This window comes from Sylvia atricapilla, chromosome 1 (genome assembly GCF_009819655.1).
Source record: "Sylvia atricapilla isolate bSylAtr1 chromosome 1, bSylAtr1.pri, whole genome shotgun sequence".
Taxonomy (NCBI): domain Eukaryota; kingdom Metazoa; phylum Chordata; class Aves; order Passeriformes; family Sylviidae; genus Sylvia; species Sylvia atricapilla.
This window is the reverse complement of record NC_089140.1, coordinates 93,361,669-93,388,499: the sequence shown is the minus strand read 5'-3', so window position 1 is coordinate 93,388,499 and position 26,831 is coordinate 93,361,669. Positions and strand designations below refer to the sequence as shown.

The 26,831-nt window shown below is 35.4% G+C and overlaps 1 protein-coding gene across 3 annotated transcripts in view; it reads left to right on the top strand.

The window, feature by feature from the left end:
* ZNF236 (zinc finger protein 236) overlaps positions 1–26,831 on the top strand; it is a 73,124-nt gene that overhangs the window by 36,952 nt on the left and 9,341 nt on the right. Inside the window, exons 14-30 of one of the 3 annotated variants that reach the window (XM_066328118.1) lie at positions 2,326–2,586; positions 2,838–3,088; positions 3,718–3,819; positions 8,683–8,834; positions 9,938–10,044; positions 10,131–10,282; positions 10,399–10,611; positions 11,141–11,420; positions 11,862–11,965; positions 16,206–16,571; positions 18,579–18,694; positions 19,918–20,158; positions 20,873–21,052; positions 21,565–21,717; positions 22,344–22,534; positions 24,119–24,250; positions 24,878–25,075. In XM_066328118.1, coding sequence (XP_066184215.1) covers positions 2,326–2,586; positions 2,838–3,088; positions 3,718–3,819; positions 8,683–8,834; positions 9,938–10,044; positions 10,131–10,282; positions 10,399–10,611; positions 11,141–11,420; positions 11,862–11,965; positions 16,206–16,571; positions 18,579–18,694; positions 19,918–20,158; positions 20,873–21,052; positions 21,565–21,717; positions 22,344–22,534; positions 24,119–24,250; positions 24,878–25,075 — 3,199 coding nt within the window. Of the gene's footprint in view, positions 1–2,325; positions 2,587–2,837; positions 3,089–3,717; positions 3,820–8,682; positions 8,835–9,937; positions 10,045–10,130; positions 10,283–10,398; positions 10,612–11,140; positions 11,421–11,861; positions 11,966–16,205; positions 16,572–18,548; positions 18,695–19,917; positions 20,159–20,872; positions 21,053–21,564; positions 21,718–22,343; positions 22,535–24,118; positions 24,251–24,877; positions 25,076–26,831 lie in introns of all 3 variants that reach the window. The other 2 variants (XM_066328109.1, XM_066328127.1) reach the window with 2 other exon arrangements.

The following is a 26,831-nucleotide window of genomic DNA, read 5'->3' as shown; positions in this document are numbered from 1 at the left end:
ACAATAAGGAAAAGAAATGTATGCCATAACAACAAATTCGTGGAAAGGCACAAAATTTATATAGTAGTCATGAAAAGACTTTTTTTTTTACCATCTCTTAAACACTGAACTGGTGATAATAGATTTTTTTTTTCTTCTAGAGTTGGAGGAGACTTTGGACTAACTCATGCCTATGTGCAGTTCTAGCACTATAAGTGGTTGTGTTCAATGTGCATTTTAGTTTACTGACTCTTGAATTCTTTTTTCCCAAAACTGTGTGTAGAAAATAACAAGCATTGCTTGTGAATTCTTATGGTAGTTTTGTAATTGCATACTCCGGATTGCCTTTGTATGCAACTCCTGTTTTTTGAGAAGGAAATTTACCTTTTGTCCTGTACAGAAAACATAAAAGAATTTGAGCTTACATGGTAATTGAGTAAATATTGTTTGGGATAATTTTGTAGATTGAAGCTCAGTTCAAGTTACATGTAGTCAGTGCTTGTTAGAACCATAAAGTCATGGAGTGACAAAAGAATTTAGGTTGTAGGAGAACCAGTAGAGGTAACTAATCCAATCTTGTTTTGAAAAGAAGAGTAGCTCCAAAATTAGGATCAAGTTGCAGTTTTACAGGCAATGAGATTTAACATTTAGTCAAGGTATGAAACAGTGCTCTCTGAATTACAAACTATAAATAATTAGAAGAAGAAATATGAAAAAACCCCACCAAAGATGATTACTGGAATATAAGGGAAGAAGCTATATGAGCAGGGGGCAATCTGCTTGTTTCTGCAATGTAAGTTCTGTACTGCTTTCTTGCTCTCTCTCTACCTCATATTGTGGTGAGTTCCTCATACTCTTTTTATAAATCAAATTTTGTATTTTAAGTTCTCAGACTTGAAACAGTTCTTGGGTTTTATAGGCTATCTTAACAGAAGGAAGGGAATATCCCTTACATATCCCATATTTTCTTTTGTAATATCCTACCTAGATTTCTCCCTGTCTTCTGTAGACACATTCTAGGTGGATTGATTTAAATGAAAATAATTTTGAATTATACTGAAAATGCAAAAATATGATGTGACTACCAATCACCTGCTGCTGTGTTTCTTTAAATGATCTTTCAACAGACTACTGAATGAAGCATGGCTTTGTTTAAGGTTTTGTGGAGGAATTAGAAGCTTTTTTCTTTTTACCTGTTTGCTTTTTGTAAATTGGTATTGCTGTAATTAAGTTGCTGTGCTTGGTAATTTTGTGGACAATGTGTCCTGGTGGAGTAGTGCCGATTGTTGCTTGCAAAGCCTGTTTCCGTCTCTGAAAAAAAAAGGAAATTTGCAGTAGGTGTGTCAAATAATCCCCGAGGCGCACCAAGGAAGGTCAGGATACACTACTGCTGATTTTTATCATGTGTATTGGTAGCAAAACAGTAATCCTAGTATCTGTCATTTACTTTGTTGTAAATGACAGATAATGTAAATGACCACCATCTGATGTGGTAGTCATAGACTTCCAAAGTTACTGTAATCATAAGCTGTCCCTAGCTTTTCCTGATTTTATTAAATCTTGTTTCTTTAATATTCCATTTCTTAGCATTCCCACTGCCTTCTTCCTAGCTCTCTTCTCGGTTGCTACAGTTGTAATCCTTAAAATTCTTGTTGCATTCCATTTAATTTCCTGTCTTTTCCTTCCATCTGTTTTGTATCTCAGTGTAGTCTTAAAGGGAAACTCCTCCAGCACCTCTGGAAGGAAGGATATAGCAAGTGCCATGTACTTTGAGAATATAAGTGAGAGGCTTTCCCCACTCGATTATTTTTTTCACATAGCATTATGAGAGACAGAGGTTGTGCCTTGTTCCAGAGGTATTCAGGATGGACACAGAGCTTTTCCGAAGAGTTTTGTTGTTAAGTGTAGTAGTATATATAAGGAGAACCATTTATATTTCTCCAAACTTTTGTGGAGAGTTTTTTAGCTGAATTGAGGAAAATACATGTCAGTCATAACACTCTGAATAGTCTGAATAGACTGGTCAGATGCTAGTCTGAGTTACTGCTATACCATCTGGAACGGAAAAATTAAACTCAAGTATTGTGATGGAGACAAAGTATGATCAGAAAAGGAAGTTGGACTGTAGAACACAACTAAAACTACTCAGCGAGCATTGTTTTTAGCCCTGCCAGGTTGTTTGTAACTTAATAATGTTTAATATCTGGATTTTCTTGATTGAAGCTTTTTCTACCCATACAGCTGTTACCTTAGTTTGGTTTATTTAGCTCATTTTAAAATTGAGTCCTTTAATAACTTTGCTAATCAAACTCTTAAATCTTTTTAATTCTGCTTTCTCTTAAAAAGGTCTCATACAGGTGAAAAGCCATTTAAGTGCTCTCAGTGTGGAAGAGGGTTTGTGTCAGCTGGAGTTCTGAAAGCACATATTAGAACACACACTGGATTGAAAGCTTTCAAGTGTGTTGTGTGCAATGGGGCCTTCACTACCGGTGGTAGCCTCAGGCGACACATGGGGATCCATAATGACCTTCGACCATATATGTGTCCCTACTGTCAAAAAACATTCAAAACATCACTCAACTGTAAAAAACACATGAAGACTCATAGGTATGCCTGCAATTTTTGCATGAATCTTTCAATGTAGTTCAGCTGCCGTTCCTTAAAGATACTTGGAAAGACAGCTTTGCTTTGTAGCAGCTGTATATGTTTAAATGATGATTTTTACCTATGAGTAGCAAATCTTAGGTACCTTTGCAGGTATAGTAAATTGTGGTGTATAGTAAAAATAAATAATTGTTCATATAAATAGGATATATGTCTAACTGAAACCATAAAGACTCTCTGACCTTACTTTGTAGATATGAACTTGCACAGCAACTTCAACAGAATCAGCAGTCTTCTTCAATAGATGATTCTACAGTAGATCAGCAGAGCATTCATGTTTCTACGCAAATGCAAGTGGAGATTCAAAGTGATGAATTACAGCAGTCAGAAACTGTTGCAACAGATCAGCAGGCTATTTTAGAGCTAGACCAGCAGCCAGTGGTAGGCACAGAAGAAACAGCACTAGAACAAGAATTGGCTGATCAGCCTTTAGAGCAAGATGAGGGTGAGTATTTTGAAATATGTTAAGGTTTATAAAATGAGATAAGTTTACAGGTTCTCAAATAATTGTTTCTTGACAGGAACTAGAAAAATACAAGAAGTAAAGGCTACTTACTATATACTTAAGATATATAGTACAATTTCATTCATTGGTGTTTAGGTTTACTATTAAAATAGAAAAAGATTATTATTTGCACCCTTTAGTTGTAGCAAGCAAAACTACTAGACAACTACACAGATAAATAATCCATCCACAAAACCCTTACCATGTCTCTTCTGTTATTATTAAAAAGCACTGCTTTATATTCTACCTAGAAAGTAATACCTGTGGCTTGAGGTGGATGTTTTATGTTCTTATTTTATTTGTAGTAGTGGAACCAAGTATTTTGATTTTGCTTCTTTGCTCTTTTTCATGGTATGATGAGCTATCAAGTACAACAGGGGAAAATAAATAAAATGTACTATAAACAAAGATTTAAATACTTGTTCAGCTAATAATTGTTTAATTTTTTTGATGCAAAACTTCAGATGACTGTAAAATACGGGATTTTGAAACAACTGAAATATACATTTAATTACATCATTTTCCCTTTTCTTTCTCCCTTTCCCCTGTCCTTCCTTTCCCCATTTCAGATAGATTTGTCACATCCCAGCATGCTTTACAGGAAAACATCACTCAGTTTGAACAACAGACTATAACACAGCAGCCATTTGATCAACAGAGCTTATCACAAGGTTAGTAATAAAGGAGGTAAAAATTAGTTTTTATAAATCTGGCTTTACAGCATAGCTATGATAAAACATTTCTAAAGTGGGCATCTGCAGTCATAGTAACTGCAATGCAGAGAACTTGGGAAAAAAATTACCATTCTAAAGCTATACTTGGTAGAATATTATGAATACTTAATTCTCTTCTTTTGCTTTTATGAGCTGATGTCTACTTATTGCAGTATGGGTTTTATAGTCAAGCATTTCATATTTTTTCCTTGATTGTGTTTGAAATTGCCGTAGCAGTAGGCAGTTTGCACGAGTTTCCCCCTCAATATATATGCTCATAACCTGAGATGATCAGAAACACAGTCTTAAGATTTGAGTGAGTAGCTACTGGGATTAAGTTTCGAAAAATACAGTGCAAAATATAGTAATGTAAAAATCATACTTTTACCTATCCACAGCAGATTCTTTCCATATTTTATAGAGCAATGAAACTTGCAAACTGAGAGATTGTAAGCACTTTGAAACTAACTTTCTTTCCTATAAAATACAGAGAACTATGTGTAGGCGTGTGTAGCCTGTAAATAGTGAAGAAATGACTGTTTTTCTTGGCTTTTCACAGCTGGAATTCTTGAATTGTTCCATAATACGAAACTTTGTTTTGGGGTTTTTTTTGGTGATTATTTTGGATTTTGTGGCAGGTGGGCTGTTGCTGAGGTGGGGAATGTTCCAGGGGTTTTCATTTTTTTTTTGGTTTGGAAGCATACATCACTGGCTTATCTGTTGATCTCCTTGTTTCTGACTCTAGGCAGTAACTTCATGTAGCTGGTAACCAGTAATTGGTATTTTGTCTGCGCAAACTTCTCTGTTCTTAGTTTCATTCCCTTTGAATTGTGTAGTATCATTTGTAAAAACTTAATTGACTGTGGTAAGTTGCATCACGCTGTGAAGAAATAGTATAATTTACCAATTTTACTTCTCTAGGTTGCCCTGCTTTGCGTGTGAAAAAAAGAAAATTAAAGTCTCCACCTTTGTTAAACAAGATTGATCCAGGTCCTCTTAAAATATTACGGTTATTTTCATTGGTTGACTTTTACAGTTTTTCAAATGAACGAGAAGATGCTGCGGAAAAAAAAGCAGCCTTTTGTTCTACATTACTCTGAAGAGTGCTGGTGTTCTGTTTTTTTTAATGGCTCCTTAGAATTTATAAACCAAATTAATAACTCTGGTTTTGTTATTTAAACTTCAGTTTCTGTGTATGTGTATCTTCTGTGTTATGTAAATAATGAATGATTTCCTGGGGAGGGGGAAGACTCCTAGAACTCACAAAACAATTATTTCATCATCAGAAATCTAGACTGATCATAAAATTGGTTCAGAGAAACAGAACATGTGTGGTGTGGGCATTTTAATGTCTCATTTGTATAAGATGTCTCCTATTCTACTTGGAATCTCATCCACAGATTCCCAGCTCTTTGAAGTTTCCTTGAAGATCCTGGAGCCCTTCAAAATTTTTGAATTTCAGGTAGGTAAGCATTTGCGCGGATGCATGCGTTAAATTGGTCGACCCTCTCCCTATGTCTGCATCTGTGCTTCATGCTCCTAATTTCTTTTTCCTATCAGCTAGGCAGAACATTCAAGCTAAAAGCACTGTCTTTTTTACTCTTGGTATTTGTAGGCTGTGTTCTTTTTAAAATATTTTCTTCAGTGTTTATGAATAAAATTACATAGGAGTTTTAAAAAAAATCTTTGGAAGTGTTTTTTTTTTTTTTTTTTAATTTTATTTTTCATTTTTTAAGGGAAAAACCCCGACTTTGAATTTTAGGCAGATGAGGCTAATCTCTAGGTCTACATAGGCCTGGCAGAACCTTTTCTTCTTTCAGGTTTGTTTGTAATACTTCTGTTGAATTTCTTGTTTGTTCAGGTAGATTCTCTCCTCATATGTTCAGACTTGTAAAAAACTGCAGATCCTCTGAGGGTGCTGCAGTACCATAATTATGATTCATTTGAGCTAGATTTGAAGGCTGAGGAAGAGGACTTATGTTCTTTGTAGAGCATTCAGACATCTTCATTTGAAGACTTCTAAGTAAAGTCAGAACAAACAAATGTGTCTTTCATCTGAAATTGTCTTTGGGTTTTTGAATATCATCCGTGAATGTGTTTTCATGTGAATTATATCACCTTTACTTCCTTTGAAGTGTCTCTGTAAGCATGATTGAATGATAATTCAAATAGTGGTGACAGAGCAAATGATCTTGAAAAACCAGAAGTCCAAATGCTGGTAGTTCTATAGCCCATACAAATATACTCTTGCCACCAGAATGCTATTTGCTTTCCTAAGAAGCTGATCTGCAATCTCAAGTCTTAGAATTCTGATCTTTCAGTAACTGTTTACATGTATTTGCAGTCAGTACTGTTCAGCTGGTTGCCATTGCCTAAGAAGCAAACCTGCAGAACATGTAATTGATAGTCACTGATCCCTGCTAAGATGCACATATTGATGTCTATGTTTATAATGATAGAATTTAAAAAGATCTGTCAAAGATGTGAAATTTCTTCTAAATTAAATATTGTATGTAATACAAACGATTATACTGTTTTCTCATTCTCACAAGCAAGATATATCCTTCTACTAGAAAAATGATTTCCAAAGTATTCTCTTTTTTGCTATGTTTTGTTAATATAGAAGGTGATAGGTTGGATGATGTTCTAAACCTGAAAAAACCCAAAACAATACAAATAATTACTTGTACTGAAAACCACAAAATCCAATTCCAAGTTTAGGGGACTTTGTAGTAAGAGGCTCTCCTTATTACACAGAGCTTAAGATGTTCTCTCTTCTTTTAAGAGTGATCAAAAACTTCTGGTGATATGATGAAAACTAAAACAGAAAATTGTGAAATTTCTCACACTGAATATCTGGGTTTTGGTGTTTGGTGATATGGGGTTTTTTAGTGCAGTTCTGTAGAAATAGCATGGTGGTAGCAAATGCCTTTAGAATGCTCACAACTGTCAAATCTTTTTTAAATTTGGAGGGCAAATTGACCTTTATGCTAGGAATTGAGCAAAATGGGGTGCGTCATGTATGTTCTTGTTACAGCTTTGGTTTGTATTTACTCCAAAACTGCATTCAGAAGTAGCGTTTCTTTCTTCAGTTTGTCCTTAAATACTTCTACATTCAGAACTTCTCTTCCTGAGTATTTTGTTGCATGATTCTGGGAAATTTTTCAGGATGTCAGTAATTTATTCAAACATTGAGAAATTAAATAGGTCATAGTACAGTAACTTCTTTTTTCCTTCTTAGCTAGTAAAATTTACCTACTGATTAAAAAAGAAGTTTTGGGTTTTTATATAATATATTTAATAGTTTGGGTTTTTTTATATAGGGCATGTAAGTAACATCACTTTGCTTCAGTTTCTTGAGTCTTGTTTTTTTGTATTCCCATCTCATGTAGTGGGAATATCATTTTTCCATAAAGATACTTCTAAAATTTATCTGAGAAATAGAAACTAGCAACCCTTCTATCACTGCAGAACTTTTCATTGCTTTCTTCAGGCTACTTTTTGTCATTTCACAAAGGGTAATTGAGGTGCAAGGTCCAGCTTTTAGAATCTTTTTTTCTTGTACTTTTGTGGTACATTTAGGAGAGAAAATAATATACAAGTTTCACCATTAGGTTTGGTGACTAATTATGACCTAATAAATAATGCTTTCAAGATATATTTACATTTGTGCATTTTCATTTTGTGGTGGAAGCAGTAGCATACAAATAGGGTTTTTTTTCTCTACTGATTACAATATTCTGCTGTGGAAAGTGTCTTTTGGGAAAATTTCTGCTTATACTCAAGTCATCCAGGTTTTTGTTGTGTACTGTTGCTCAAAAACATTCTTTAAGCATTGCTTTTTGGCCTTTGATGCTGTGATCATCTGATGTGGGTTTGTTTCTACCCTGTTTTCATAATCTTCACCCTTTTTGTCCACTAAAGGCAAACTGCACAGAAGTACCAAAATTGTTGCCCATAGGTTAATTACTGATACCTGTCGTTAAATTTTTTTCCACATGACATTGTGGGTTATTTTTTAATACTGGAAGTATTAAGACTTAAAAGGGCTGCTAAAAGGAGATCTCTAATAACACTAGAAAACACTGCAATCTGAGCTGTATTTCCCTGGCTCTCAGTCATTGGTGCTATCATTTCATTCATTCCTTTAGAAAAGGACATAATTTAAGATCTGATATTTCTAATTTTGGAGAACAAAACCAAATAAATCAGGGTTTTATACTGGAAATGTGAATAAAAATGTGTTTATTTTTTACTTTGCAGTTTGCCTTTGAGAGGCTCTACTTTACTATTATCTAAAGAGTGGGAATATGTGGAGGAGATCCAAAGTAGGAGAAAATGGGGTTACTTTATCAGAAACTGGAGTTCTCCTATTGGGTCATCTCCTCCACTCACCCGCCATCCTCCCCACTGAGCTTTGCATCCTTGTGATCGGCTTCCAGTGTAGTTAAGGGAGCGTGGTACCAACGTGGATAAAGGGAGATGGGTCAACCTGTTTGACACATGCATGCTTACATACAAGAAATTCAAAATTTCAATGGCTCTAAGGTAATAGTGGCATCCTGAAGAAACTTCAAACAGTGTTTTTCTGTGGAGGAGATTTTCCAATAGAATTCCAGCTAACGGTAAGTAACCCTGTTATGCCTATTGTGTAGATGCCAGAAAAGTGTGGGTTTTGATGCTCAACAGTGAAGAGTACAACTATTAATATGTGGTAATGCTACTTATTCTCTTTTGAAGGTAGTCTTCAGAAAAGTGTGGTGTCATTCAGAGTCCAAATCAGTGTATTTTACAGGTTTATGACTGTTTAATTTCTGGCAGGTTTTACTGTGAATGACAGCTACAATCAACAGACTCAATTTCCAGCTGTACAACAGCTGCAGGATTCAAGCACACTTGAATCTCAGGCTCTTTCAACGAGTTACCATCCACCAGCCCTTCTTCAGGTTCCAAATACAGACACTATTAACGTAGTAAGTACTACTTGAAGGCAGGATTAACTGACTTTCTTACACCATTTCATTGGTGATTAGGTAAAGTGAGAAGTCAGAAAAGTTTCAGGATTTCTTCTCTAGCTTCTTATGTGTAACAACTGGAAAATATAAAGGTGAGGAGAGGATAAGTGACTTGACTATGGTTTCTGAAAAGGAAGTGTATGTTTTGATGCTCTAGACTTAAAAACACTATCATGTTGGATTGTGAGTTTAAAACTAAGGAGAAGATGTAATGTTACAAAATAATTTTACATTATTGCCTTATATTCTCTCCTAATTATTAAATTTCTATAGGCATACATGATCAAGCGATTTAAAAAAAGCATTACAAATCTTTAGTGATCGTTCATGGAGCTTGCATGTTGCAGTGTATGATGTTTTTGCACGGTTCTCTATTAGTTAAATTTGTAAAAGGGCTCAGTTGCTAAAAATACAGTTTAAATGTAACTTTTTATGACAGTAGAAGTTCCTGGCATGGAGACAGTTTGTTGTAATGTGTTTACCATGATGATCTCTATGAGTTACTGTCCCTTGTTTGTCAAGTGCAAATGTTGTCAGAGAACTGATGGGGGGTTTAGGATCTGGAAGAGTTTGAGTCGTTTCAGCCTACAGGCTTTGGAATCTCCTGGCTTCAAATTTTGAAACATACTCTTGTTCTCAAGGATTGTTCTGTTGTGGCTTTTGCTTACAGGAATGTTCAGAAAGTAGTGAAGCCTGTCAGCAACACTCTGTTTTGCTGCTTACTCAGTGTTTAAAATGGCTGCTCTAGTTTTAAATTTAACTCCTGAAACGCTTGAAAATCTAGACAGTTTAGATACCTTTTTGTGGAGATTCAGACAAGTGTAAGTAAAGTATGTTGTCTATTTATTCCAGTTCAGTAGCTGAACATTTTGATGCTTTCCTTCTCACTATGGAAGAGTGAGGTATTACGTTGCACTCTCAATTTCCTGTCAAAATGTATGAAAGCATAAATTTAATTACTTGTGTTGACTGTAAATGCTGTAATTTTTTTTTTTTGCTTATTTGTGGGACTATATTTAGATATTGTGTTACTGAGATTCACTTGAGGCTTTGATTTTCAGACCACTCGCTTGATACAAGATCAGTCACCACAAGAGGAGCTTGAATTGCACACCCAACGGCCTCATTTTCTTGAGGATAATGAAGATCAAAGCAGGCGTTCATATAGGTATGTTAGCTTCTGTAACAGAATTTCCTGAATCTTTTATGGCTAACAGTTATATGAAACTAATGAAAACTATTTTCTTCTAATAGATGTGAATATTGCAACAAGGGTTTTAAGAAATCCAGCCATTTGAAACAACATGTACGATCACATACTGGTGAGAAACCTTATAAATGCCAACTCTGTGGCCGTGGTTTTGTTTCCTCGGGAGTTCTTAAGTCACATGAGAAGACACATACAGGTAAACAGAGTATACTAGCTGAGTGTTAGTTTAACCCATGTTTGGGTTTTGTAAATGTCCTGTGTGAGTAAATTTAAACAAATAGCATGCTACTTATTTGTTTCTGTTACTTTAAGGAGTTAAAGCATTCAGCTGTAGCATTTGCAATACCTCCTTCACAACTAATGGCAGCCTTACCAGGCACATGGCAACTCACATGAGCATGAAGCCTTACAAGTGCCCATTCTGTGATGAAAGCTTTCGAACAACTGTTCACTGCAAAAAACACATGAAAAAACATCAGGCAGTCTCCTCAGCTGTAGCAGCAGCTACAGATACAGGAGGGGGAGGTAAATTATTTCATTTTTACTTTTACGGTCCTTACTACATAAGAAATAGAGATGTTTTGGTGGATTACATGAATGCTGTAACAATAATGGTACAAAATAGCCTTTCAGCATGGATAATGTCTGCTGTTCAGAGCTGCTGAAATCACTCTGTTATCTGAATTGTTTAAAGAAATTAGTTTTCCAGGATCTGTCCAGTGCATTAAAGGTATTGTATGTGACATAACTACTTTAGTACATCACTGAAGTAGAAGATTTTTTTGTCATGTATTACTTAACCTCTGTTAGTTATTATAAAAATCAGAATCATAAATCTAGCCTTTTTAAAATGAAGTGCAGACATGAGTAGTTAGACCTCTAAAAGAGATTAAAGTTCATAATAGTGCAAGTCCAAGCGCAAAAGGTAGTGGCTGTGTGTTTAATAACAAATCTTCTATATTTTGTAATTTCACCTGACAGATGAAACTAAACAGAAATGTGTATTTTTGTTTTGTTTTGATTTTTTTTTTTGTTGGCTTTTTTTACTTAATAGTTGCATGTGTTGAAGATGACGATGAGAGCTCTGAAAGAACTTCCAGAAAATCTCGTCCTAATGTCATAACTTTCACAGAAGAAGAGACAGCAGAATTGGCAAAAATTAGGCCTCAAGAAAGTGCCACTGTTTCAGAGAAAGTTCTTGTCCAATCAGCTGCAGAGAAGGACAGAATTAGTGAGATCAAGGATAAGCAAGCAGAACTGGAAGCAGAGCCCAAATATGCCAACTGCTGCAGTTATTGTCCCAAAAGCTTTAAAAAACCCAGCGATTTAGTCAGGTGAGGAATGGCAAATGTTCATATGTTTTTTATTTGCTGAATAGTTCACTAGAAACTTTAGTAATAACAGTTTGATATAACTCTTTATGCCCAAGTTGAAATATTTACATAATTTTTTTTCACAGTGGTTTAAAAATTTGTCAAAATGTTACATATTCTGAATAGGACTAATCCAGCTTCTTCATATTCATTTTCCTGCAGTGCTGAAATTATTATTATAAAGTTCTAGAGTGAATTGTTTTTCTTGCTCTAATACTTACATATAAAAACTTGTAAGAATCTGTTGAAAAAAATGCAAATGCTTAATCATCTTGTTCTGCCTAGTATAATGCTAGTGTAAGTATTTAATTAATTCTAATATTTAAAAGATAGAAAAGAAATATTTGTACAAACTGACATAAAAGGCGAAATTCACTTACACATGTATCCTGAAATTATTAGGCATGTTCGTATCCATACTGGAGAGAAGCCATATAAGTGTGATGAATGTGGAAAGAGTTTCACTGTAAAATCCACTCTGGATTGTCATGTTAAAACACACACAGGTCAGTAAGATTTTGTTTTCTAAACAACACAGATCATTGTTTAGAAGCTGTTTGCTTTCTTGACCAGCTGTTTAAGTATAGATTTTGCAAGGAATGCTATGTTTCACTGTGATCCAGTATGTGGAACTGTGGATGGCAGTGCTGGGAGAAATGTGGTACCTGTAGCACCATCAAATGAATTGCATCCGAGCATTCTGAATAAACCATGTTATTACTGCCTTCTGTATTAACAGGCTTCTAAAGCATGGTCTTAGCTCATGCAAAAACTGTGTAAGTATCCTGAATATGTTCATGTCAAATCTTCTGTACATTTCAATGATAAATGATTTTCCTGCGTAAGAAGGTGGAGTTGAGGGCATCCTATAAGATTAAGTAAGAGGAAAAAGCCTATAAATGGTTATGTTTGTGCTGCTATGTACACTGGAAAATAAGAGAACAAAATTCTGAGCATTCAGCTGTTTGAATCTTGCAAGTTTAATGTAAGCCTAGTATCTGTAATATTTACGTTTTTAGAGTAGGTTTTTGTATTCTGAGAGAGCTCTGATTTTAATAGTAGTGTTTTTCACTATGATTTTGTACTAATTAGAAGAAACCTTCTTTCATACTTGCTTTCTTCTTACCACTGAACTTCTGTACAGTCTTGAACTAATTAGTTCCTAAAACTGTCTACAGTTTCATTAAGTTTCATAATTATCTCTTTTCAAAAATAAAAAAAAACAAGATAGAAAGCTTTTAATGCTGTAATGCATGATTATTTTGCTAATGGAAGCTCCCTCTTCATTTTACTGTATTTGTACTTTCAACTATTGTTTAGTAAGAAATAGTATTCATGTTACATGAAATTGTTGTATAGATGAGGATAGACACTAGCAGGTAGTAAGGATAATGAAAAGAACAGAGGAGGGATTGTGCCATGTACCTCCAAGTTCAAACAGTTTACAAATTGTGGGACTCTGAATAAGAGATTGCATCTCTTTGCTCACTAGTTTTAATGGAGTAATTTACATTAGTTTTATCCAGGTGTTTTCTGAACGCAGAAAAATTAGGTAACAAGGAATGGCCTTCAGTACAGTCAGTAGTAGTAAGTTCCTGGATTCAAGTTTGATTTTCAGTTTGCTATCTTGATAATTTTGTTCTTAAGCCCCCTAGTTTTTTGTTTGAGAAATAAATTGTTTCCTCTTCTTAATTTTTAAGCTGTTTATGGTTGTACAGACCTTTTGACAATATATAATGGAGCTTTGTAAATTATTTTTAACATCCTTAAACTGACTTTCCCAACCTGAAATTCATTCTTTCTTTCACATTATATATTATACAGTTTTGACAGTTTGAGTCCTTGCTCAGGTGTTTAAGAAATCTTCTGCTGACATCCAGCCTTGAGAAAATTGTCCATATAAACCATTTGTGATCAGTCTTAGAACTGTTCTTCTTTAGTTAATAAAAAGCTCTGTCTTTTCATCCTGTGACAACATTTTTATTAAGGTTTTTGGTTTTTGTTTTTTTTTTTTTGTATAAAAGCAGCGTAAAATTCAAAAAATCCAGATACAGTGGAAGTCTGATCTTCAAAGAGTGCTCAGATTTGTGAGGTGTAATTTTCACTGTAAAAGCCATATCACCTTTTCCCCATTGTAATTTTGTCTTATGGGAGTTTTTTTCTATGTTCTTTTATACTTGGGCCAGCTTGTGCTGGATAAAGTTTAGCTAATATGCAGTTTTCTGCATTTGAGCCTGGATTGCTTTCTGGACTGCTGTCTTAAATCTGTGGGCAATACTTACACCTAATAGTTCATTGCTTTCGTATTGAGACATACATAATATATTTAAATGAACAATTAAAAAAATTGCATTATTGTGAAAAATGAGGTTCACTTTCTTAGAAAAATTTATAAGTTTAATAATAATAATAAAAAAAATAAATAGAAATTAGGAGACAGGTTGAAGCAAATACAATTTCTTGGCTGAGGATGACAGGTGCCAAGCCAGCCACCACACCCTTACCCTTTCAGATCCTTTGTTTTTGAGGACCTCTGTGTTACGTATTCAATACACCCTAATGGATGATTGAAACATTCTTTTTGAGTTTGATTTTCTTTTGTTCAGTTTCAACTTCCCCTCAATCATTTTATCTGGTAGATCCATCTGTAGGTGGCTCCATTTTGTCTGGTAACATAGGTCTCATAAATGCTTCTCTTGAGGTTTTGGTTATTTTCATTTGGATAAGATACTTGATAAGAGAAGTTCAGTAGCTTTGGTCAGCAGTCTTTATGCAGGAATGCAGGCTGACTCCCCTTACCTTCTGGTTTGGTCAGTTTAGATATTACAAAGAGGAAAAACCCCAGTCATTTACTTTTAATGCTATGTTACAATCAGAAAATAAACATTCATCTAAACTCTTAAAAAATTATAATACAGTACAATCTTCCCACATTATGCATATAGCATTCATTTTGATATTTGTGAAAAGCCAACTATATAATATGCATTTATAACATTATTAATGTAACTCTTCTAAAAATAGTTCAGTTTGAAAAGTTACTCTGTTCCTCACATGTAAATGAAAGTTGCCAGGATAGGAACCTAACTGATACCATCTGTAATCAGCACTGATCCAAGGAATTAATTTGGGGCTTTACTGGAAGATTGGGAGGTTCTCAGTGAGGTATATGGTTCTGACCACTTAGCTCCCGCATCCTGATGTAGCATAAGGTGGGATAACCTAAGTCATATGGTATTGGACTTCTGTCTTCACTGCTTTTCCAGTTTCCTGATTATGTAACAGTTCTCGTTAACTTGTTAGTTGTGTAGCCAGTAGTGTGGAGTGTTGGTGGCATAAAACACATTTAATTTTTGTTGTGTTTGGAGGCAGTGCCAACATAGTGTTCACCATTCTCCGATGACTTTTCATTCCAAATTTGTGATCATCTTCCCTTCAAGCTTCCCTTGTGGACGCTAACATGATCATAATCTCCTTGCATATTTAAATTACAGGACTATAATGTTCTGTTTGTCCCTTCCTGCATATTTTTTGTTGGTTTTAATCCCTATTTTTGTTATTTTCCCACTGCTCTTTCTCCCAATGGGTGGAAGTTTTTTATTTAGTGTGAGAGACTGCTGGATGACTTCCTTTGTGGCATTGTGAATGTGGTAGATGACTTTGCTGCAGCCCAGATTACCATTGTTTTACTGGTTCATGTTATTGGGCTTTTTTCTTCTCCATTTTTTGAAACAGAACATTGTCAGAGGTTTACTTAGTTTTGTTGAACAAGAAGTGACAACAGTGTGCCAGGGTTTTGTAATTTGAAGTAGGTTTAACTGTAACTCAGGAAATTGATGAGAGATTCTTCTGTGTAAATGGAAACTAGCACTCAATAGCAGGAATTGTAGGCACATATTGCTCTTGTGATTTCTTTACTAAAGGCATTGGTTTCTTTCCCTTATTTAGCTAGGAAGCAATATTGTGCTGGAAGGCTTGAGAATTTCAGGAGTTACAGTGGGTTTTCAGCTGCAGTGACATGTTTTCTGCCAGATAGTTACATTATGCTTTTTGTGAATTGCGCAGCTGTGCATATGGTTAAATGAACAAACTCTGTAGTTTGCTGTTATTTGTAGTACAAAAAATTCCATTTGAGACCAAGGATATTTTTCAGATGTTATGCACTCTGAAAGGAGAGACAAAGAGGTCTGTATTTGTATAGACCAGATTTCTGTATTTCTGGGTTACTTTGTGGGGTTGATATTTTGTTTTAGAATGTTATCTCAATTTTAATAATTTCCTACTTATCCATTAATACTAGTTAGTTGAGGCAGCATTGAAACAAAATAATAAAGCTGCTGGAATTAAAAAGGAAATTAGTGTCTAATTAAGTAGGAGCCAAATGCTGAAGAGGTCAAGATGAAACTTTTAATTCTCTAGTTTATGAGCTGTGTAGTTGAAATAACTGGATTAGTCAGGAAGATGAGATGAGGAGGATAACAGAGGCATGAAGGTGACCAAATAAGATTCTGCATGAAAGCTTTAAAAGCATATGGAGTTTTAGTAAAAGGGAAAAGTTAATATGCCCTTTATTGAGAACCTTAATTCATTTGAAAAGCAGCCAAATTATAAAGTCCAATTATTTCAAATTTTTTCTGTTCAAATTAGGTTAGAATCTGTTACGGGGTTTGTTAAATGGATGATTTAGTCCTGTCAATGTTTTTAGAGGTTTAATCACTTGTCTTTCTGGTTTTAAAACTTTCCTAGGCCAGAAGCTGTTCTGTTGTCACGTGTGCAGTAATTCTTTTTCTACGAAAGGCAGCCTAAAAGTCCACATGCGCCTGCACACGGGAGCAAAGCCCTTCAAATGCCCGCACTGTGATTTGCGATTTCGTACTTCAGGGCGCAGGAAAACCCACATACAGTGTCACTATAAACCGGATACTAAGAAGGTTAGGAAGCCTGTTGCCCGGACTTCAACTGAGGGGCTACAACCTGTCAGTCTCCTTAATTCATCCTCAACAGACCCTAATGTTTTCATCATGAATAACTCTGTTTTGACGAATCAGTTTGATCAAAATTTACTTCAGCAAGGACTTGTGGGCCAGGCTATCCTGCCTGCTTCAGTGTCAGGTAAAAATGGATGGGGTGGTGGTGGTGTGGTGGAGATCTAGTTATGAAATTTGCTTTATTTATTAGAGTTTGGAGAGTTTTGCCAAACACTGCTTGCCAAGCAGGTAAGAGTTGTACTGAATTCATGGCTTGATGCACAGTGGTGACATGAATAGAAATTTACTTATTTAAAAATGAAGGAAAAATATATGCAGTTCACCTCAATGTCTCTTGGGTTCTGCTATGGTATTGCACTGCAGAGAGAAAGAAACTGCAGATAACAAATAGCTGAAGAACTTGTATTCTTTGCAATAATACTTTGTTGGTTTTATGAAAGAAAAAAAAAAAAAAAGAAGCAGAACAGTTACCGGGTTTGTGTACACTGGTTATTTATGTGAATAATGAAGAGTGTCTTTTAAATGCATATCATCTGCTATACATGTGTAGTTATTTCTCCAAAATAAAAAAGACCCCCACGTGCAAAAAAGAAAACCTACCAAAAGACCTTCAACCTCAAAGCAAAGCAAGAAAACTCTTTAGCAATGTAAAAAACTAGTAGTGTAGCTGTGGATGTTAATTAATTAGGTTGCCTAAGATATGAAGTCTCACCAGCTGGCGGTGACTACAGCTGCATTAGCACATTTAATGTGCCACAGGCCATTCTTTGAGGCCAGCTGGCACAGAATACCCAACATGCTTCATGTTGCAAGAAAGTGACCTTTTGAGAATGACCCTTGCTAATTTCTAATTTTTTTTCAGGTATTTTTTGTGTAAGTGCTCACTGACCCAATGTTTGTCTAAGTGCTCAGGTAAATTTGGGACAGGGACGATTTAAGAGCAGAATAGTGTTAAGGTGTCTGGAGACCTGCCTTGGTGCTCTTAAATATACAACTTAAATTGTGGGTCTTGGACTGTCTGTCATTTCTGGAAATGAGACTTTGATTTTATGTGCTTTGGCATTTTTTCACATCTGTGATTTTGCAGGTATGCCCACAAATTCAGAGTATTTTATCAGTCTCGTATTTAATTGTACGCATTTCAGCTTATCTGATTTGCCCTAAAGTATTGAAGAAAACCAACAAATTGTTGGTGTTCAAAAAACACTGATGTTATTTGACAAGCACAGTTAGTGATAAAACCTGTGGTGAAAAAAACAGTTGATGTTTGCTTGGATTTTTGAACATCATAAGGAGAAGTGTTTAGGTTGTTCAGATGTCCTAGAAAGAGGTCTTCTTAAATTGAGACTAGTAATGTGGGTTTTGGCCAGAGCAGGCATTTTTTTGGGTACATTGTAAACCAGATTTATTATACTAAAGAATTCTGAAGAGGGAAGGATAGGTGGTTTTGAAGCGTCAACCAAAGGAAATTGGCTGATCACACTCAAGGTGTTTGGAGAAGAAAGTGCATCAAACACAAGATGACTTTTTCCATATGTTCTCTCAAAACCTTTTGTAGAGATGATCTATTCAACTTCTGCAATTAGAATTTTAAAATTCTTTCAAGTTCTAAAGACTTCTGGATTTCAATTGCTAATGCATCTTTATTTTCATCCATGTAAATATGGAGGATGAACTTTCACAGTTTGATACTGAACCGTGTCTGTGCTGTGCAAAATGTGGCAGTAACTTTCATGTGTATGTTCGGAGTCAGAATGTAAATATCCTCTATGTGTGCTTTGTTTAGATGCAGGACAGTCCCCAAGGAAATCTAAACCAAATTTCTCCAGATTTCTAATGCTACTTTGGAGGGGTTCTTGTTATATAAGTCACTGGCTAGTGCCTGAGTAGCAATCCTTAAATCACCTGGAATTTATGAAGCTGTAAGGCAGGCAGTCAGATTACTTTATAGTCAAATTATACACTTGAAATTATCTTCCTCATCATAAATAAATGTTTGTGTACATATTTTATATTGATTTAATTTATATAAGTAAGCACATTGAAAGGTAGTCAGTAATGGTAAATAAAAACATTACAATATAACTGTTTTCTTTGGTAGCTGGAGGTGACTTAACTGTGTCCTTGACAGATGGTAGCTTGGCCACTCTTGAAGGAATACAGTTACAACTTGCTGCTAATCTGGTTGGACAAAATGTTCAGATTTCTGGAATAGATGCCACTGGTATTAACAACATAACGTTACAGGTAAGTTGCTCACTGTTCCTTACTTTTAGTTCTGCAGAGTGACTTTGAGGCCTGAAGGAAGTTTGCAGAGCTTACATAATTCTGGAAAAGTTCCCTTCAGTTGAGTGAGCTAGTAGCATACTGTATCACTTATTCAATGTTAGAGGACTAAAAAAATAGCTGCATAGTGGGATATTTTTCTGTTTTGTTTTATTTCATTTTCATCTTTTCAGGTTTTTTTACCACTCGGGGATTTTGACAGACTGCTTTATTATACATATTTTTTTCTTTTCATTCTGTTTTATCTTTACACTTCAGAAGTATTTTAGGTTCCCAACCAATCCCTAAAAGGCATCCACCCACCCCAAAGCAAACCCAAATTATTGCACTGAGAGTGTACTTCTTTTGCAAAGTAACACAGTGCTTTGCAAGCTTTTAATAGTTGAATTCACAATTTGAATCCCCATTGAGGTTGTAAAAGAAACGACTGGAAGAGGTGAGATGATTGCATATAAAAGTTCTTGAGATGCGTGAAGCACTGATTTTCTTGAACTTGGCAGTGTTTGATCAGTTGCAGAGAATTATTGATGTTGGGGGAGCCCTCTGGAGGTCACCAGGTACAACCCCAAGGTCAGGAAAGGGACATCTGCAGAGTTGCATTAAGTTGCTCATAGTCCCTCTGCTCAAGGAGTTTTTTGCATAAAATTAAGACATTTTTATTAGGTTTTTCTCAACTGCTGAACGTCTCTGAAGAGGAAAATGTCATCTTTAAGTATAGAGAGCAGCTGTTGGCTTGTGAAATGAGACCTTAATGACCCCTAGGAGCTGAAAAAAAAATTAAATAATTTCTGGCATCAGTCTTCTCTCTGCTATATGCCTTTTCACTTTTAAAGGCTTGGAGGCAGTGATAAGCATTACATGCACTAATAGGGCAGTACAGAATACCAGCAGTGTGTTTATCTGGGGCCAGGCATGCTGATATATAACTGATGATGATTTCCTAAACATTTTGCTGAATAAATGGAAGGATACTGAATCTAAATAGACTGGTTACATAGTCAGTTTAGAGCTTGGCTGTATACAGACACATAAAAACTAAATTTAAGTTTTAAGTTGTTAATTATAAATTTTCTGCACTATGTATACTCTCTATGCAGTAAACGTGTATTCTGGACTTGTGTTAAGAGTGTTCATTTAACTCAGTTTATTAACTTCAGATTGATTGCTGAAAACTTGCTTTTCAGATTGATCCAAGTATCCTACAGCAGACATTACAGCAGAGTAGTTTACTTACTCAGCAGCTGACTGGGGATCCCACCATGGCTCCACAGAATCCTTCCCTCCAGGCAACAGAAAATGCAGTGCCAGCTAATGTGGTTATTCAGCCCATCTCAGGCTTGTCTTTGCAGCCCACAGTAACATCTGCTAACATGACAATAGGGCCCCTGTCTGAGCAGGAGTCTGTGCTGACAACCAGCGCTAATGGTAAGCACTGTCAGTAGTTTTATTGTGCATTCAACTTCTTAATTCTACTTGGGGTATTACTCACAGTGAGAAAATGTCACCCCCTGTGCCTCTCCCGACTCCCACCAAATACCTCCTATTAATAAAACAAATTAGCAGTTCTTGCTTGAACATCTTCAGCAGATTTTACAGCTTTGTGTTACCCTTTCTTAATACAGTTTTTTTCAGAAGGTGAATTAGAGAGTAGGTTTAGATTAGATATTAGGAAGAAATTCTTTACTGTGAAGGTGATAAGGCACTGGAACAGGTTACCCATAGGAGCTACGGATGTCCACCCCTGGAGGTGTTCAAGGCCAGGTTGAATGGGGCAATAGTATTGAGCAGCTTGGTGTAGTGGAAGTTTTCCCTGTCCATGACAGGGGAGTTGGAACTATGTGATCATTAGGGTCCCTTTGAACCCAGGCCATTCTATGGTTCTATATAATGAAAATACTTAAGAACTTCCATAGTTTTCAGCAAAATGCAAAATCTTTGTTCTGAAAATCTAAAGTGTAGAGGAATAATAGGATGTGAAAGAAATTTTTACTTTATCCTGCAAGTTCTAGCATCCCTCTTTGGCTGCATCCATTATAGTAGCTCAGAAAATAATGTGTAAGTTGCTTTAAAAAGTTATGTCAAAAATTCCACCAATGGATATTCATGGAATTTTTTTTTTGTTCTACCACTTTCATTTAGGTGCACAAGATATTACTCAAGTCATGACTTCACAGGGTATGGTGTCATCTACAAATGGACAACATGAGATAATGTTGACCATAAATAATTCCAGTTTGAGTCAAGTTCTAGCTCATGCTTCAGGTTCTACTACTGCGACCTCATCAGGAAGTCCTCAAGAAATCACTCTTACAATATCGGGTTTGTGTTTTTAAAAATCTTTCATGATCTCAGATCTATATTTCATAAAGTACTTATACAGTAGGATACAAGGATTTTCACAGTCCACAGTTTTCTCATGGTGTATTTTTTTGTATTTATCAGCTTTAAAAAAAGCTCCCCAAATCCATATTTGAAACCCAAACACATTTGCTTTGAGAACATGTTAGATTGGATCACTCGTATTTATAGCCTCAGTTAACAGCTGGATTTTTATAGCTTGATCAAGTTGGTGCTTTGAATCTAGATGAGATCCATACTTGTCTAAATATTACTAATCTCAGGTATTTCTGTACATGTTAGTATCCAGATTTGCATAATCACATCTGTATTAAAAACATGTCAAACCAGTGCATAAAAACCTTCATGTGTAGAAATTAATTTTATGTTTTGGTTGTATTTTCTACTTTTACTGTTTTATGATCTATTGTAAGAACAGTAGCATAATAGTGTTGAGATGAATTCCAGTTACAATAGGACTTACTTCTATTCAGGCCAAGATCTTATTCAGCATAATTCTGGAAGCACTGATCTGAACACTGGCTTAAGGCTGACAGCACCAACCATCAGCAGTCAGACTACAGGTGCTACATTAACTATAAGCAATGACCAGCTTCTTTCTCAGGGCCCTTCACTAAATGCTCCAGGTATGCATAGAACGATTTTTCTAATTGAAAATAATACTTTGTTTAAAAAGTAAATACTAGAATGAAATGGTAGAATCCTGCATGTCATGATTCAGGAACTTTGAGCGTTTTGTGTGTTTTCTCACAAGCTTTAAATTGTTATGTCAGTTTAAATTAACTTTATTCCACACAGTAAGAAAACAATGAAAACAAGAAGAGATGTATTAAATTAGTGCTTTGAGGCAATTAGAGCAGTATTGAAGAATTATATCTATAAACTGGAGTACAACAAAATCTGGTGCCTTCGCTGCAGAAGTGATAAAATACCAAATTTGCTCTAGTACTCAAATTTTTAGATTTTAAGTAGGTATATGAATTTCTACCTATGTTTATTTGTATATGCACATGACCACCTCTGAGTGCAATACTTTGTTCATCAAGCTACATTTAAATGTAATTTTTCTAATTTTAGCACCTGACTGACAACTTTAGGTTCTTGATTAGCCATTTAACTGATTTTGTTGATTCCACAATAGAAAGTCCTAGCAATGAGAAACAAAAATTACTAAGTTTACTTAAAATAAATTTGCAGTTTAGTGTTTATGTATGTAACAGATTTTTTTTTAACCGTTTTGCATATTATCCAGAACTTAATACAACAGGGGGAGCAAACCTTCCTTCAGCAACACCCATATCTCAGTCTGCAGTTTCTGCACAGAATTTGGTAATGTCTTCATCAGGAGTTGGAGGAGATGGTAGTGTCACTTTGACTCTTGCTGACACTCAGGGAATGTTGTCAGGTGGTCTTGATGCAGTTACACTTAATATAACTTCACAGGTAAGATGCTTTTCTGAACTGACAGATAAATTTGTTTCTGTCTTACAGAGCAGGAATTGGAGATTTTACTTAGAAAGTAATTTTGTCCTGTAAATACATAATATTTGAAATTTTAGTTTATTTTCCTCCTCTCTCTCAACCATGTGTGTATAGCATCTAGAAACATGAACTGTTTGAGCAGAAGTGCAGATAAATTTTGCAGTGTTGTTTGTTTTTTTAAATGAACAGATAGGTTCTACTGTTTCAAACATGGTTTGAGGTCAGTTTTTGGTGTTAGACTATGTACTTCATTGTTACTATTCAGTAATACAGCTTAGTACTCTAAATATACTATTTCATATGGTAATTTTTTCTTTTCCTACTTTAGAATGGGAGAGTTGAACAGCACTTGTGACAGTTCTTTTCACAGCAAGGAACAGGACAAAATTTGGCTATCTTTAATACAGGTGGCATCATAAGAAATTTTAATAAAATGGTGCTCTATGTACTGTCATCTCCCCAGTAACCTTATTATTAATCTCATGTTGTTATCAAGAGCCAAAGACATAACGTCAAATAAGATCTACAGAGTTGGGAGATAAAAAAACAATATTAAAAGACTACAAAGTGAAAATGGGTTGTCTGGTTGACTTTTTAATGTAGATTTTACATCTGAAAACTTGGGCTGTGTCTTCTATTTTCTTGGCTTAACTAGGTTTAGATTGAGTTTTGTTTACTTTTTGACCTGAGTTAAAGTGTGTAAATGTATACAAATTAAATGCTATTTATCTTGCATGTGCTGTGATTAAAAATGGTGAAGCAAAGTTGTATGCTTCCCTCTGCAGTTTTGCTCTGGGAAAAGAAAGAAAAGATTTCTCAAATAATTCTTATGATATGTTTGTGATTTCTAGTATCACAGAACAACAAAGCAGAACATGGTTTCATGTCAGGCTTTGTAATAATTTAAGTGATTATATTTGGCAGTGTTGCTGTTTATTAATAAGATCCCATGCTTCCTGTTAAGACAAGCATAAATAAAATTGAAACATTGAAGAATAATGATAACTATGCAAACACAGTTTATGTTGCAAGAAATCATAGTGAATGAACAGGTAGTATGTAAAAGAACTGTGTTTCCTGGGGAAATTGAAAAGTCATTGAAAGTAGTGTAGAAATAAAGTAGTAAGATACCTGTAATCATATATCCTAAGTAGTGATTTTGTATCATGATTTCATGGGGCTTGGAAGTGTCTTTAATCAAGAGACTTAAATAAGGGAAGATACTGTGGGAAGGCCATGCAGGAGAGCAAAATACAGGAATTAAAGAAAGGCAACAGAAGGCTGAAACATTCAGCATTTCATGCAAGGCTGGTAGGAATTAGTTGGAACTTCCAGCTCTTGTTACCCTTAAATGCTTAGATATAAATTTAAAGTTGTGTTTGTTCAGATAGGATTCTGAAAAGTTTCTTTCTAAAGGAAACAGAAAAGTACTGTTTAGGTGGGAAAACTTATATTACTACAGTTAGCTGTTTAAATACTTTTAAATAAACTTTAAAAATAAGCTTTTTAAATTAACTATTTTTTTTGTGCTTCCCTCTCTGACAGGGTCAGCAGTTCCCTGCTATACTCACAGATTCCAGTCTCGCTAGCCAAAGTGGATCAGGATCACAGCAAGTCATACTGGTGAGCCATACACCCCATTCAGAGCCTGCAAACTCTGATGAAATAACATATCAGGTAAATATAGTATTTATTATAGATACATTTCAGTATCTTTTGTGGTAAAGGACTTTAATTTAATCAAAACACTGGAATAATTTCTTTCTATTTTGAATTATGAAGGCTGATGTCATTCCCAAGCAAGGGTGTGGGAAGAGGTTCTGTGAGATTTCCTAGTCACCCAGAGTATGTTTTAAATCTTGAACTAAAACCCATTTTGTGATATATATGTATATACATGCACACAAAAAAAGAAATGTAATTAATGATGTGTTTCTTCCTACAAATCACATAATCATGTACTCAACACAGACTGCTCCAAAAATTTCCAATAAGCTGGTATTTAGATAATAAAGATAGATAAATTTTGGAGCTGTGGGGAAAAAATAGCAACTATTGGTACACTTTTTCAATTTGATCATAGTTATTAATACTGTTTTCCTAAAATACATACACGTCGTTCTTTAGAGCCATGAAATAGAAGTTTATATTTACATATAACTGACTTCTTTTGTGTCTCTAAGTTACTTGCAGATGCTCTCCAAAAATTTGTCGTGCTGCTGTAGATGTTGTAAAATAAAACAATGTGGATGTGGTTTATGAAATTATGAAATTACCTAATAGTATATTTGTAAATTGTTACAGGTGACAGAAGTTTCCCCTAATGTGACAAAAACTAGTCAAGCAGAAAAAGAAACTCGTGGGCACCAGTGTTTTGAGTGTAGCCAAACCTTTTATTCTGTCACCATGCTGACGCACCACTGCAAAGAGGTCCATGGCAAGGAGCGAATACACGTTTGCCACACCTGCAATAAGGCCTTTAAGCGGGCAACACATCTCAAGGTATTTGGTAATAACAGTTGATTGTTCTCTTAACTCCTTTTCTTTTGGACTTTCTGTGATATTAACAAAAGGTACCTATTAGCCTTTTGTCTCTGCTTTCCCTTTACAGTGTGAGAGGTGTGCATCTGAGAGAGGGAGTCTTAAGTGATAATGTATGCACGGATAGAGAGCTCTCTTCTGGAGCATGGAGAGGATTTTAATGCATATATTGACTACAGAGTGAAAAATGTTAATGCCTGTCATGCAAGTAGTAGTGTCAGAAAAAGACTTCACTTACTTTATTTCCATGTGAATGTCATCAGTGCTAATCCTGATTTCCAGATAATCTTTTGGTATCCCAGGAAGTTACCTGCTTTACAGTCTTTCCATTTCATTTGTAGATGCTCTGTCATGTGAGTACAAGTGATGGAGGAAGCGTTTATTTTAAAATGTCCTTACATTATTGCTGTTGTCTAGTGGTATTTTCTCTGTTTTCTCTAGATTATGAACAACTTAATACTTCCAAGTCTCTTTAAAAAAATAGTGGTATACCAAAGTTCTTAATTGGATTATAGAATGTTCTTGTTAGGATATTGGTCTGCACTAGACAAGTGCTTTGTTCAGGCCAGTATCTTACCTGTGAGAGATACTTAAGAGAAGTAATTTGGAAGAGCTTTAAGAAAAGAGTAAACATATAAGTTACCCAGAATTTCGCCAGCTTCCCAGAATTTATAGCAAGAAATTTTTGGAGCCAAAGGCAATGTATTTATAATAATTTATATTATCGTTATATTTATATTAGCTTTTAGGAGTGTTCTTCAATAGATTTCCTTTAACTTTGATATAATATTTTAATGAAATATACTCTCTTTGTGAACTTTGCTTTCTTGGAGTGATCATGTCTAACTATCATGTCTAACTAGACTATTGGATACTATCATAAAATGTGTTTTATGATAAAATCTCTGAGTTAAAAAAAAATTTTCTAGGAAAAAAACCAAAAGAGTCTTGATATTTGTTTTCCCTAAGTAATAACAGACTCCAAAAATCAGTCTCTTCATTCTTTTTTCTTAGAACTGAACCCATGTTAAAGATATTACAAGATAACTTCCTGCCCTAGTATGTCCCTCAAATTATCATCCATAGCATTTTTTTCAGGAAGGCCACAATTGAAGTTGCAGTAAGAAGTTCAGGGGCAGTCATAAGAGACTTCAGGGCCTTAGGACAGCTTCTTAAGGGATCAGAAGCACAAGTAATCTCCTCTATCCTTCCAGTTGCAGGGAGTGGTGCAGGAAGAGACAGGAAGAGCTGGCACATCAATAACTGTCTCTGAGACTGACATCACCAGCAGAATTTTTAGGTGGAAGATGTTTTAGATCATGAATTGGTCTACACAACAGCAGGCCTGCTGTGGATGGGTTACACTTGTCTCAAAGGGGGAAGAAGATCTTTGCTGAGGAGTTAGCAGGGCTTGTTGAGGGGTATCATCTAAACTAAATTTGTTAGGAGGAAGGGATAAAACCAGACTTGCTGGAGATAAGTGTGAGGGCAGCATGCCAACGTTTGAGGGTTTGTGTGCCAGCAAGGCCCTACGAGCTCTACCCCAATGTGCTGAGTACACTGTCATGCATTTGAAATGTCCCTGTGCTGGTGCTGCGGCGCTGTAGCCATCTCAGTGGAGGTAGGGGAAATGATCAGTGACCTGCTACACCACTCAGACATGTACAAGTTGTCTATAGGACTGGATGGAATCCACCCAAGGGTACCAAGGGACCTC